Source organism: Delphinapterus leucas, chromosome 7 (assembly GCF_059928025.1).
Source record: "Delphinapterus leucas isolate spDelLeu-1000000601 "Yukka" chromosome 7, BTC_Dleu_Yukka2, whole genome shotgun sequence".
Taxonomy (NCBI): domain Eukaryota; kingdom Metazoa; phylum Chordata; class Mammalia; order Artiodactyla; family Monodontidae; genus Delphinapterus; species Delphinapterus leucas.
Window position 1 is genome coordinate 6122913 of NC_143135.1, and position 13363 is coordinate 6136275.

Sequence of the window (13363 nt, forward strand, 5' to 3'; positions counted from 1 at the left end):
ACACACTCTAAGCCTCCCCTTAATGTCTGTGCAGGGCCCCTACTCCATACCTTTCTTCTCCATACCTAGGGGAATCTGACCCTCAGGACACAACGGTATTGTCTGACACTGGTGGTGGCCAAAATTGGTATGGTCCAGTGGCCTACATCACACCTAGGTACTACTCATTACAGAAATCCCCCTTCTTCACTGTTACTCATACGTGCTGTACTCACACCTACACCCAAAGTCCTTTGCTCAGCTGTGTGCTACCCTACGCAGTCCCAATCTCCCCAGAATGTTCTAACTTCTTATTTCTGAGATGGCTAGCATTTAATGAGCAGTGACTATATATGAGGCTCTACACTTGCTACATGTTATTTGCTCCAACAGTCCTGGATGGTTCAAAATGGCTGGTTCAATTCCTTGATCCTCTACTTTCTAGCCATGTGATCTTCAGAAGTTACTTAACCTACAGCCTCAATTTCCAAAATAGGTTTAAAAGTACCTAATACAGGCTTCCCTGGTGGCGCAGTGGTTGAGAGTCCGCCTGCCGATGCAGGGGACACGGGTTCGTGCCCCGGTCCGGGAAGATCCCACATGCCGCGGAGCAGCTAGGCCCGTGAGCCACGGCCGCTGAGCCTGCGCGTCCAGAGCCTGTGCTCCGCAACGGGAGAGGCCACAACAGTGAGAGGCCTGCGTACCGCAAAAAAAAAAAAAAAAAAGTACCTAATACATTTGAGTTGCAATGAAGGTAAAATAAAATATATGAAAAGCACTTTTAACAATGCTTAGCATGTGTTAAATAGATGTTAACTATTTTCCCTATCTTACCGATGAAAAAACTTAGGTAGAATTCCTGACATGTCCAAGATCACCCAGATAAGTGGCAGAACCGGGATTCAAACTCGGGAAGCCTGATTTTAGAGCCAGCACCCTCAGTAATTCTCTCTGTGCCAAGTCAGTTTTCAAATCAAACAAGTCCCATCTCCACAGTTTTCTCTAGTGGGGCTGCCCCATCCTCTCCTTCCTTACCTGTCACTTCCCTAGCATTGCTTATTAACTGTAACTAGTTCATCGAGGTAGGTCCTGCACCCACCCCCACTATCGATTTCCCAAGGTCAGCCCAAGGGCTCAGCTACCTGAACACTATTTCCAGCACTACAGACACACAATATTTCTAATGATTTACAGCTAGACTTGAAATCATTTATTAATAACTTTTTCTTCCTGGAAAACTAGATTCTACCCTTTATGATCTTTTTAAAGGTTCCTATAGAATTTAGGTGAATAACAATTTTCCACCTATCATATCCACCTTATCTTCTTTATCACCCAAACTCCTATTACATTACATACTAGTCCATAAATCTAGGAAATTAAGTTTCATTATGACCTTAGTCATCCCACATTATAGTCAACTTACTTGACTTGATAGGACAAAATGACTGCAGAACCAACAGTCTGCGCACAGACTTTGGCAGAGCTTAACTGATGGGCATGACTGCAAAGGCAGCCTACCCATGGAGGCTGACCACTCAGTGATAGTCCCGTTACCTCCAGCACAAGGGATGGGGTCCCAGGCCTACCCCAGACAGAATCTGAAACAAGGTCCAAACCGCAGGAGAGAAGAGGCTGTAGAGGGGAGAAGCCTTTACATAGTCTTGTTCCAGGAATAAACCATCTAAAGCTTCTCCAATGAAGGTCAAGTTATAGAGGTGATAGATCAGAAGAGCAAAGATCTGAAGGACACTGGGAGCGCATATTCCCACCCACCTCTCCCAAAACACACATTAAATGTCTATCCTCCCATTCACTCAACCCAACCGTCTCCGAGTTATAGGACCCTGGAAATCAGAAATCCACAAAAAGCAAAGTATGAAGAATGGGCTATAGGATTAACACAGGTGGCATAATTTACAGAGGGAGGGAATTTTAAAACAATCTGCAAGAAAGAGGAAAATGACAAATGATTTAGCTTTAGCTCCTTCTAGCTTAAATGAGAAGCCTGGCAGCGGAGGCAACAAGGGCATCAGGACCTAAAGATAATAAGCAGAGTGATCATCTAGGCCAGGTCAGTCTGAAGAACTTGGGCTGCAATAAAGAAATATCAGCACTGGCCCCGAGAGCACATTAGGAACCATGTGCTAATGGTTTCATAGGAACCATGGGATTGGGACAGTGGCAGAACCCTCACTGGAGAGAAAGATGACAGAAAGCCACTGACAAAGAAGTAATTACAAATACGCAGGCCACAATCACAGCACTACAATTAACCAACCCTTGATTTTCCAGGGAAATAACCAGAGCTAAGCCTGTTAGCTTGGCCCTGAGATTACCCCACCCTCACTGCAGAAAAGTGACAAAAAACCTATCAAATTCGCCCTCCTCACAGTCCTGCAAACAAATGAAAAGGAGCAGCAAAGCACCTGAAGGCAAAGAAGTGAGAAGAAAGAAAAGCAAGGAAGAGCACTATGGCCTCAGTACCCCTGAGATTACCCCCAGTTTGCATCCACAAATAGGAGCTCACAGTTAAACAAAAACCATATGCTTTTGCCCAGTGGGCAGAGGGAAGAGAACACCTGGGGCAAACTACTCTGTCACAGGGAAGTTCACAAGAAACCAGTGAAGGAAGCAGAAGAGAACCCACCTGAACTCCATTTGACTGATACACACACACCCCAAAATCACCCTGCCCCAACAGACTCCCAAATCAAATTTATAAAGCCCCCTTTCCCAAAGGAATGTCAGTCAGTTTCCTGTCACCACCCTACCCAACCAGTCTTTCATTCACCCATCATAAAGCCCAAGCCTCTGTCTTGTCCATGGCTGGAATTGTCTTATTTTGTGCCCAGGTCCTCTGAACCCCTAGTCCCAGAATGAAAGTATAAACAATCAATTCCTCAGCCTATCCCAGCTTCCCTATTTGGTTATGCTTGCACCTCACCCCCTTCCCAGAGTCTATCATAACACCTTCAAATATAAACCCAACAAGAAAACATCTGGAAACCGTAACAAGTGAAGATAGGCAATTTGAGTCTCAGGTGACTATGACAGGGGTTGGCAGGACGCAGGAAGGACACTCCGTGCTGATGTTCGACGTGCGAAATACCAGGTCTATAGCCAGAATCCCCCATACCAGCTTCCAACTGTCCCAACCACAGGGCATTACCAGACAGTGACATGACCCCCCCACCCCAACTACTGGCTCCTTCCCAGTAGCTGTCCCAGCCCCAGTACTTACTGGAGCCCACTGCCTGAAGGACCTACTAGCCTCATAAGCACCAAAGCCACCCATTCCCCACTTCTCACTTGAGAAGCCAAACCCCAGAACCACCCTGCTGGAGCTCAGGATTTTCCTGAACTGGAGACAAGTCAAGGAAAATAGCCAAGCACAGGCGAGGAAAATGGGCAGTAAAGTTACTGCGCTTTGGTGTGATTAACTCAAGCTGAAGCAACTTGGGCCAGACTCTCCAGTCCTAAAGATGGCAGACTAGCAGAACGACGATGGGTTAAATCCCTCTGGCAGCAGGGAAATCATTCTAATTCCTACATTCAAACCCCTTTCCTCATCTGCCCTGGGTTCTCTGGCCACCCTGCCTTTAGTTGTCATGTCTTCCTGGATGTCAAACTGGCTTCTCTGAAACTGAGTGCAATCAAGACAATGACAACCAGGTTTCCAAACTGCAAATCGCCCCAAGTTTTATTTGTAGTCCATACAAAAGGGAAAAAAAAATTAAGGTTTTCTAACACCACCTACTTGGGGAGATGGGGAAGTGGACTGTGCCGCACAGCATCAGCTAGAACATCAGGGGTCAGGAGGGATCTGGACATATACCAACCAACTGTCCCAACAGGAACTCAGTCTCAACACAGTCTACAGAGGGACAAAGTCAGGGCCCCCTGGACAACTGGCACAGCTTGGCGCATAGGAAATGGTTAAGCTAACCCTTTCCTGGCCTCCCTCACATCTAAAAAGAAAAAGGCGCCGCCGACCTCAGCTGCAGGTTGCTTCCCCATCCAGACGACCTTAAATATCGCGCACAAAAATAAAAGGGAGCCAGGAAAAAAATAAAAACATAAAAGAAATTCCCATCCTGGGGAGATGGGAGGCAGGGGAGAGGGGAACCGCAGATCTAGAGCCAGTAGCAAGATTTGCTGCTGAGGCGAAGGAATAAAGTAGGTTACTGCCGAACACTCAAAAGGATCGTCTCCTGGGGAAGGCCCACATGGTAGAGGGGATGAAAAACCGCAAACAGGAGAGGTATGGGCCAGTGGTTACAACCTGGGTCTGCACCCTACCCCACCTCTCCTCTCCTTCCCTCCCTGTGGAGCCCTGTCCCAGGATGGCCCTACATGCGGCGCTGGTAGCCAGAGTGCATCTGAGCTGCCCGCAGGTAATCATTATAGGAGCCCGAATAGCGTGCGTAATCGGAATGGGCATCGGGCAGGCGACGGTAATCCAGCGAGGACTTTGTCGGCGAGCGGCGGAACGAAAGCTGCGACTCTGATAAACGGCGGTAATCAGAGAGCTCGGCTAAACGCCGGTCGGAACCATACCTAGTCGAGAGAAGAAGACAGTTGGTGAATGAGACAATTGAGGGGAGGGCTCCAGGTGGGCACGGGGGAGATGCCAATGGGGATAGGGAGGGTGTAATCAGATTGGTCTCCAACAAACAAGATTTTGTCAGAAGGCTCAACACCCTATCCAGGGCAAGAATTCAAGCCTGGTCCAACTCAGTGGGAAACCAAGCCCACCACTGAAGACCTCCCTTCTGAACTGGCCAAGGTGGATTCTGGTCTGCATTCCCAAACCACAGACAAACTATCCCCACCCTTGGGCCCTGCAGAGAAAGACCTTGGTTGTTTACCAACAGAACGGCGGACGAAAGCAAGGTCCCCAACTTCCCAAAGAGTGGACGCACCACATACACCCTGCCTTCAGCCAGTGACTGCCAAAGGGACTACTCTTTCAAACCCACCCCCACCAGAGGCCAGGACAACCACGTAACAGGCTTAAGGATCCTTCAGACAGTGGGAAAGACTATGGGCCACAATCTTGCAGGCAGTAGCTCCAATAGCACTTGGGCTAGCCTTGACAGGTGACACTTTTCCCAGCCTGACTAGCTGGTACCACCCCAGTCTGAGCACTATGCTCCACCTGAACCCTCGTGACCAGGAAAGTTCACAGACATCACCCCCCTCAGCTTCTGGACATCCCACAGGAGTAGAGAAGACCAAGGGAGGGGCCGATGGCTCCAGTTTCCCTCCCATGCCAACCTCAGCCCCTTGCCCTGAGCCCCAGCTGGGGGCAGAGGCGGGGGGGCATACAGTACCTTTTCGACATGGCGACAGCCTTTTTGTACGGATCGTCGTAGCTGGCCCGGGGTGGGGAGAGGCGCGTACGCTCATAGGGCGGCGGGGTGCTGTTGGCGTTGGCAACGGCCCCCTGGGACATGGACAGGTAGGCTGCAGACGGCTGACCTGCCCCATCGTAGGCATTGCCCGGCTGGCCACGGTAGGAGGCAGCAGCCTGAGGATGCTGCTGTGCAGCATAGGAAGCAGCCAATGAGGCTGACGATTGAGTGCGGTAAGGAGCTGCCAGGGTGGCAGAAGGTTGGGCCCCGTAGGCAGCTGCAGCACCATAGGAGCCAGTGGCCGCAGCAGCTGACTGAGCCCCATACGAGCCTGACAGGCCCATTGATGCTTGAGCTCCATAACTATTCAGCTGGGTCTGAACAACTGGCTGGGCCCCATAGGAGCCAGCCATTGGGGTAGTGGCTTGTGCAGCATACGCAGCTGGCTGGCTAGCGTAAGCAGCAGCTGTAGCTGGCTGTGCCACATAGGCAGCAGGTTGGGAAGAATAGGAAGCAGCCTGTTGTGCAGCATATGGGGCAGACTGGGCATTATAAGAGGCCGAAGGCTGGGCACTGTAAGAAGCTGCCTGGGCCCCATAAGCTAGTGAAGAGGCTGCAGACTGGGCCCCATAGGAGGCTGCCTGGGCCCCATAGGAGCCTAGGGAGGAAGCTGCTCCCTGGGTGTTGTAGGAGGAGGCAGCCGCACGAACCCCATAGGAAGAGGCAGCCTGCGCCCCATAAGAGGATGGCTGGTTACCATAGGAGGCAAGGGAGGAGCCCTGAGCCCCATAGGAGTTGAGCGAAGAAGCCGCAGCTGGCTGACCCCCATAGGAGGAGAGGGCCGAGGCCGAGGGCTGGGCTCCACCATATGGACCAAGCGAGGAAGCTGCGGCAGACTGGGAGCTAGGGCTAGCCAGCTGGCCCCTGTATGGGGCCCCAAGGGAAACAGAGGGCTGAGCGCGGTAAGAGGCTGCCTGGGCTGTCATGGGCTGAGTCCGATAACCGACACCCAAAGAGGCAGACGGCTGGGCCCTGTAGGCAGCGCCCAGTGACACTGAGGGCTGGGCCCGGTAGGTGGCTGGCTGGGCCGTCAGAGGAGCCACATACGAGGCTCGGGGAGGTGAACGGCGCAGGGGGCTGCGGTCGCGACCAAAGAAGGGTGGTGTGGGCTGACGGGCTTGCCCATCAAAGCCACCAGTGCTGTTGCCAAAAGCCTGCTGGTAGTCGAAGGTGGCAGAGAAGCCACCAGTTCCGGGGAATGCCGTATCCCCAGCCCCTGGTTTCTTGGTCTTGTCCCCAGACTGGATAGCCAGGCCAGGCCCCTTCTTCTGACCCTTGGTTGAGAGTTCCACGTTGATGCGCTTGCCCTTCACTTCTTTGCCGTTGAGCTGCGCGATGGCGGCTTTGGCATCTGCTTCCTTCTCCATGTGAACAAACGCGTAGTCTGATAAAGCAGCAGACAGAGGGTTAGCAATTAGGGGGGCAGGGCATGCTACCTGATGGGTCCCAAACTGGACACACCAACAGCACCCAGCTGTTGCCAGCTACCTCCAGGCCTCCAAACCCTCCTCTCCAGGAGTAGGTCATAAAATGTAGCTCCCATATAACAAAGCTTCTGACTGTCCCAAGCAGGCAGCTTTGTCTATGGCTTTCTTCCCATTCTCCCCATTCCCCCTGCCACCTCACCCAACTTCCTGGTGAGAGAAGAAAGAGCAAAGATGAACAGCAACACAGGATAAAAATCTTCACATCTCCTGTAAGTATAAACGAGCAGACAAAAAGCAGAAAGCATTCCTGGATCACTCAATTATTCAGTATTGTCTATCCCAAGATTACCAAACACTACTGTTCACCTTTGAGGCTTAACTCTCAAACACTGAAAATGACCACTTATGTCTTGGAATGACCCATGTCTCAGCCCAGGGTCCAATTAAGGCAGGAGAGCTACACTGCAATGCACAGTCCATGAAATTCCTCCAGTACGATCTCCCCTTTTCCCACAGTACTTCCCGGTTTTCAAAGCACTTCCATGCACAGGACCTCATTTGGGCCTCACAACAATCCCAGGAGGCAGGCAGAGCAAAGGATCATTATCCGCATTTTACAGGTGGGCAAACACACTCAAGAGAATTTATACGGCTTGCGACAAAACCATGTGTCAGACCCAGAAACAGAATCCCAGCTCTCCATGCCTCTTCACTACACCAGTCTACCCCTGAGAAGTCAATGTGTAAGGCAGGATTGTGTATTAAGACTAGACATTTAAGCTTAGAAGGGGAGAAGCTGGACCCCACGTAAGCCAATAAGATGTGAGAATGGAAACTGAGCCTCCTGGCTGAGTTCAGGCCCAAGGCGCGCGCGCACATACACACACACACACACACACACACACACACACACACACACACACGCCCCCCCCCCCCAGTCTACATTACATCAGAGGTTACTCATCAAGAGACAGAAGTATTCCTTACCCCTTGGGCTTCTGTTCACAGAAAAGATTTGGTTTCTCAGCTTCACAGCAAGAAGCTGCAATTACCGCAACTAGCAGGCTCTGCTAAGCAGGTTACCCCTCAGGTCCTCATTCAGTTCTAAATGAGCTGTGGTAGGAAAACCTCTAAGACAGGATGTTGATCTCAAAGTCCTACTCATCTACCATATAGAACAAGAAAACTTTAGGAAAGGAAGTAATAGGAAGAAATTCTTGTTCACATCCAAACTCACAAACCACGATGGTGCAAGCAAAATCTGAAGAACAATGAAAAAGGTCATGCTGGTGGTAAGTAAGGCCATGCACTTAACCCCATCTGGACCTGTGGCTACTTTTAAAGTCCAAGCACCAGGACCCCATCTCTCTCACATCACTTTAGGAAATGAATTACCTAGATGAAATTACTAAGGTTCCATTCTTGATAAGAAATCCTTTTAAATGGCCTCTAAACAAGTGTCCTAATTTCTAGAAACTTTCATACTGGGATGCCCTCTCTAGCTGTTCCTATAAAGCAAGCCATTTTCCTGGATGTAAGCCACCAACGTGACTCTCATACAAATAAGAATAAAAATAATCAACAGGTAGAAGTCAGAAGTGTGGTATAGCAAAAGGAATCCTGGGGCTAGGCACTAAAATGCCTCAGCTGAAGATCCAGTTCACTGACTTGCTGTAAGTTCTTATGGAACTTACAATTTATTTCTCCATCTGACAATCTGTCCTACCCACCTCAGAGTTAGAAGATTCAAATGAGATGACAAAAATGCCTTGTAGGGCTTCCCTGGTGGCGCAGTGGTTGTGAGTCCGCCTGCTGATGCAGGGGACACGGGTTCGTGCCCCGGTCCGGGAAGATCCCACATGCCGCGGAGCGGCTGGGCCCGTGAGCCATGGCCGCTGAGCCTGCGCGTCCAGAGCCTGTGCTCCGCAACGGGAGAGGCCACAACAGTGAGAGGCCCGCGTACCACCAAAAAAAAAAAAAAAAAAAAAAAAAAAAGCCTTGTAAAGTATAAATAGCTATATAATGATAAAAATCATGATAATTATTCAAGCCTAGGAATAACCACAGGCTTAGTTCCCTACAGATATGATCTTTCATCTCTAATAAAACACAAGAGATACAATGTCACCTGTAAATGCAAATTTGGAACTAGCCAGAGATGATAAAGGAACAAAATGAACTATCACAACTGTCTTTACACCCCTATGGCCAGAACCTGATTCTTCCAATTGCGAAAGGCGAAAAGCGTTCCTTTCGGCCTAGCCACAGGGCACCAAAACTGTCCTCTCATCTCTCACCTCCAGTTTGGGTACAGTGAGCTAAAAATCAATGCTGGTGGTCCCAGATCTCTTTAAAAGCAAAGGCTGAGCTGACCCTACCACCAGGAGAATGCAATGGCAAGCAGAAAGCAAGAGTGTAGGCAGATTAAAGGGAATTAAAAAACTTTCAGGCACTATGAGGGAATATTAAGGAACCATACTATATTCCTGGTTAACCTATCCACAAATTCCTAGGACTGGAATAAGCTAGGAAAAAACACCCAACAAAAACTTTCAATGGGTTTACAAGAGCAATAGGATGTCACATTATCTACTCCCTACTTAGCTGGGTTTTATTAAGAGACCAACTTGTGAAACTTGAAAACTGAGATTTCATGTGTACAATTCAATTGACCACACAGATAAGCTATATAGCTGATAAAAAGAAAGCCATCAGATACAATTATATCCAATTTATATCAGAGAGTTTCTAAGCCTGATACTGGAGGGAAGTGCGAATAGGTTGTCCAGCTGACTCCATCACATGAGGGCTAACTAACACTTATCACAGTGAGCAGCTAAACCCTGACCCAGCCCTTCCAAAGATGCCCAGGAACCTAACTACTCCTAGGACAATAAAGAAAAACCAAAGATCTAGAAAACTCCAGGGACCCACCTGCCTGGATAGGTAGTTCAAGGAAACGGTGTCCCCTGAAGGAAATCCATCGCATTTAAAGGGACTAGCAGGCAATGATTTACAGAGCTATCCTAATGGTCTGGTGACTTCACAATTCCTCCAGTACCAAAGTTAAGAGAATCCAGAAAAATGAGTTTTCCTATTCTCAGAAGAGTAAAAAATTCTAATTTGAAACTACAGAGCTGTATGTAGGAGGAAAGAATGGCCACCCACAACAAAGGAGAGGAAACAGTTTCCTATTCTGCCCTTCAGACTTCTCATGGAATCTAAATGGTTCCTAAAGCTGTCAGCAACTCTCAAACTTCATCCTTGAACACCCAACAGAATGTAGCTGTGGAGAGTGGTTACAATCTGCTGTTGCTATGGAAATTTTTACTCTACAAATCGTATCTAAGCTCCTGGAACCAAGCAACTACGTTATTCCCCCTGTGAAATAAAACGGAACTGGCTGTCCTGTGCAATGCCAAGCTTCTGTGCTTTTCAAAGACCTGACAACCAACACAAGATGACTCAATCAAGTGCCCATTCCCAGAGCAAGAAATAAGTAAGCTATTTATAGAGCCAGAGCCAAGTCTCTTCTACTACATTCCCAACTTAAAAACTTCATTTTCCTTCACTCCAACTAGAAAGGCATCAGTGGAGAATATGATCCTCAAATCTTTACCACAGCCCCTTACCTCAAAATATTATCAGGCGCTCTCTTACATATCAGCATAACTACAAACAACAACTAACCACCACTCCCTAAGGAAATCAGTGCATCTCTGCCAATCAAATGTTCGCAAAGGGACAAAATGCACAAAACTTTCACTCTAACTCTCACAAAGAAACAGTCAAGAGTTCTAAAAACCACATGCAGTTACACACTTCACTCCACCCCCCCCACTGTCACTTGGTGTCAGTCCCAAGCAAATTCAGGCAAATTTTTAGCTTTCTCTACCAACCCAAAGGAGGCTTCTTGACCAATGAGTTCCATAGAGACTGTCCCCTCAGATGCAAGTTTCTAGACTCCCAATCTAGTAGCCACCCTGTCTGAGAACCACACAAAAAAATGTAATAGGTCAAACACAGAACTCTCATAATGAGTCATATACATTTCCTGGCCAGGGGCCCAATCTGATGCCCTTCCCACTCTTTCACTCTAAATAAAAGCAAAAATTCATGCACCATACAGCCTGCCTCATCAGAGCACCCAGCAGGAAAGCCTGATTCCGATAGTCATGAATTTGCATAGCCTGAGTTGAGGAAAACAAAATGCAGTATTAATGCAGAAGAAGGAATTACTCCTAGTGGTGGAGACTGCAACCCTCACACTTCCCCCAGTTACGGAAAGGATAAGGAATGACCCAAAAGATGTATCTTGGTGGAAATGAATAAGCACCTGCTCCCAAATGTATTTACTATCCTCAAAACATCTCACACAGGGTATGAGCAGCTATGAATCCAACACCAGGATCAAGGGATCAGATACTCACTCCCAGGTTGCATCCCTGAAGATAGCAAGGCAAAGTTAACTCTGATCTGTTCCCAAGTGGAACAGAAACTGGCCACATACACAAGGGCTATACCTCCAAATCTTGCCAACAAAAAAGAAAAAGAGCTTAGGGATAAGAACCCAGACTATGAAAAAAGTCAACTAAGTCCCAAAAAGGAGGTCAGGCCTAAATTATAGTGATATATTCTTCTCGAAGGCAAACTAGGGATCTACCCTGACAATTAGACTACTCAAGCAAAGATGACTATTAAGTCCCCAGGTCCCCCTCAGAGTGTGCCCCCTTGCAAAATCACCAAGTTTCTAAAAGGATACCACCCTAGGGCACCGGCTTGACGAGTTAGCTGCTCAGAAGAGGCCGTTTCATAAAACAAGCCTTCGTCACCATGCGAAAAGTCGGGGTTTCCAGTTTATAGATGTAAAATCGATCCCAAAGGGAAAAAAAAAAAGTTTGAGGGAGTTGGAAAGCACAGAATTGCCACGCCTAACCCACCTAACAATACTGAAAGGCCAAAGTGGTTAGGAAGGGGCCCCTCCCGTACCCACGAGTAACTATACCCATCAATAGACCCACGCCACACAATACTAAAAGATCCCAGCCCAAGAAACTTCCAAGGGCCCCGTTACCTTCCGCTCGGGAGCATTCATCGAGAGGGAACACGACGGTGGCCTTGGGGGGGGTGGGATTCAGCCCCCACCTTTTCCCTTTTCCCTTGCTCTGACAGACTTCTGAAGAGGAAGTGGGGAAGTGGCAAAATCTTCCCCGCTCCATGATCCGGCTTGTGCCCGTCACTTCCCAATTCCGTTCGGTGCCAGGCCCAGGAGCCCAGTGGAAGGCGCGCCCCCGGTACCCTCCCAAGTCTCTCAGGCGCGTCCCCGGCCCCGTAGCTCGGCTCGCAGTGGCCGCCGCACCCACCCAGAGCCGCTTCCTCCCATTTGGTTAATGGTGCCTGGACCGCACGGGAGGAGGGTGGCTCTACCCAACGCGCCCCCAACACCTCCGGCCTCACTCCCGCGGACTTCTCCCAGCCCCCACCGCCAACCGCGCAGTGACCGACCCCCGGGAAAGGGGCGTGGCTAACAAGCAGAGTGCCCCGAGCGCGCCCGCGCCCGCCTCCACGTTACCTTTCACCACGTCACACTCGATGACGCGTCCGCGGCGCTCGAAGAGGCTGCGCAATTCCTGGCTCGTGCACGCAGCCGATACATTGCCCACGAATATCTTCCAAGTGTTAAGAGGCCGTGGGCGCGACATCTCCACCACGAGCGCGCGCCCCGGCCGCAGCTCGTGGCCATGCAGGGCCTCGATGGCGCGCAGCGCGCCCGCGTTCTCGCGCATGTGCACGAAGGCGAACTGTTTCATGACGGCGCAGCTCATGACCGTGCCGTAGGGCGCAAAGAGAGCTGCCAGCTCCTCCGGCGTCGTATCCGCCCCATCGACGTTTCCCACGAATATCTTCATTTTGCCGCCGCAGCCGCCTTCCCGGAGAGCCTGGACCTCTCCTCCAGCGACAGGCGAAACGTCTGACCCACCGGCAGTCCTCCCCAGGAATGGCTGGCGACCGAGAACCCCGCCGCGCAGGCGCTCTGACCTAGCCAATCGGAGCCCAGATCCCGCGTGCCCTGCAGCCAATCAGAGAGGCTGAGAGAAAATGCACTCAGGCGCAGCCAATCCCAGAGGGCCTGGAGCCCGCTTGTTAGCGGAGGGGGTGGGAGAGGGACGACTGCGCGCGACCAACCGCCACTGCCGGGGGGAGGGGGAAGAAGGGCTGGAGAGGGGGATCCGCGTGCGAGGAGCGCAGTGGCTGCAGAGAGGCCTAGTCAGTGAGGCGGCCTCTGGCCTGGGTGGGGCCGGGATCGGCTGGCCCCAAGAAAAAACTTTGTTCAGTCGGAAGTCAGAGCCCCTCCCATTCTGGCAACCTAGGCCGAACACGCGCCTAGAGGTGGCAGCGAGTGTCCACGGGAAGGCCCAGCCTGGCGGGAGAAAACGGGACAGACGCCTTCCTTCAGCAAACGACTCCCAGGACTGCCGCTTGTGGTCTGAGGGGACCCTGAGAGGCATTTGCTCTGGAGAAACCCTCGTGCCATTAATT

The 13363-nt window shown here is 50.3% G+C and overlaps 1 protein-coding gene across 4 annotated transcripts; it reads right to left on the minus strand.

Moving 5' to 3' along the window:
- Positions 1 to 3655: 3655 nt before the first annotated feature.
- RBM14 (RNA binding motif protein 14) lies at positions 3656 to 12841 on the minus strand. 4 transcript variants are annotated; one of them, XM_089914457.1, is made up of 4 exons: positions 12396 to 12841; positions 11898 to 11999; positions 5316 to 6780; positions 3656 to 4539 (listed from the first exon to the last, which is right to left on the minus strand). In XM_089914457.1, the coding sequence occupies exons 1-4, from the start codon at positions 12730 to 12732 to the stop codon at positions 4332 to 4334; spliced, it is 2112 nt and encodes a 703-aa protein (XP_089770583.1). In that variant the 5' UTR covers positions 12733 to 12841; the 3' UTR covers positions 3656 to 4331. The 4 variants fall into 4 exon arrangements, with proteins under 4 accessions (XP_089770583.1, XP_022447052.1, XP_022447054.1 ...); XM_022591344.2 differs by lacking the exon at positions 11898 to 11999; XM_022591346.2 differs by lacking the exon at positions 11898 to 11999 and having other exon boundaries at positions 4407 to 4539; positions 6670 to 6780; positions 12396 to 12840.
- Positions 12842 to 13363: the final 522 nt, after the last annotated feature.

Coding starts and splice junctions, on each gene's coding strand:
- RBM14 (XM_089914457.1), bottom strand. CDS start 12,732: ATGAAGATATTCGTGGGAAACGTCGATGGGGCGGATACGACGCCGGAG. Junction 12,000..12,395: donor CGAGTGTGACGTGGTGAAAG/GTAACGTGGAGG, acceptor CTTCCTCTTCAG/AAGTCTGTCAGAGCAAGGGA. Junction 4,540..5,315: donor GCTGTCGCCATGTCGAAAAG/GTACTGTATGCC, acceptor TCTCTCGACTAG/GTATGGTTCCGACCGGCGTT.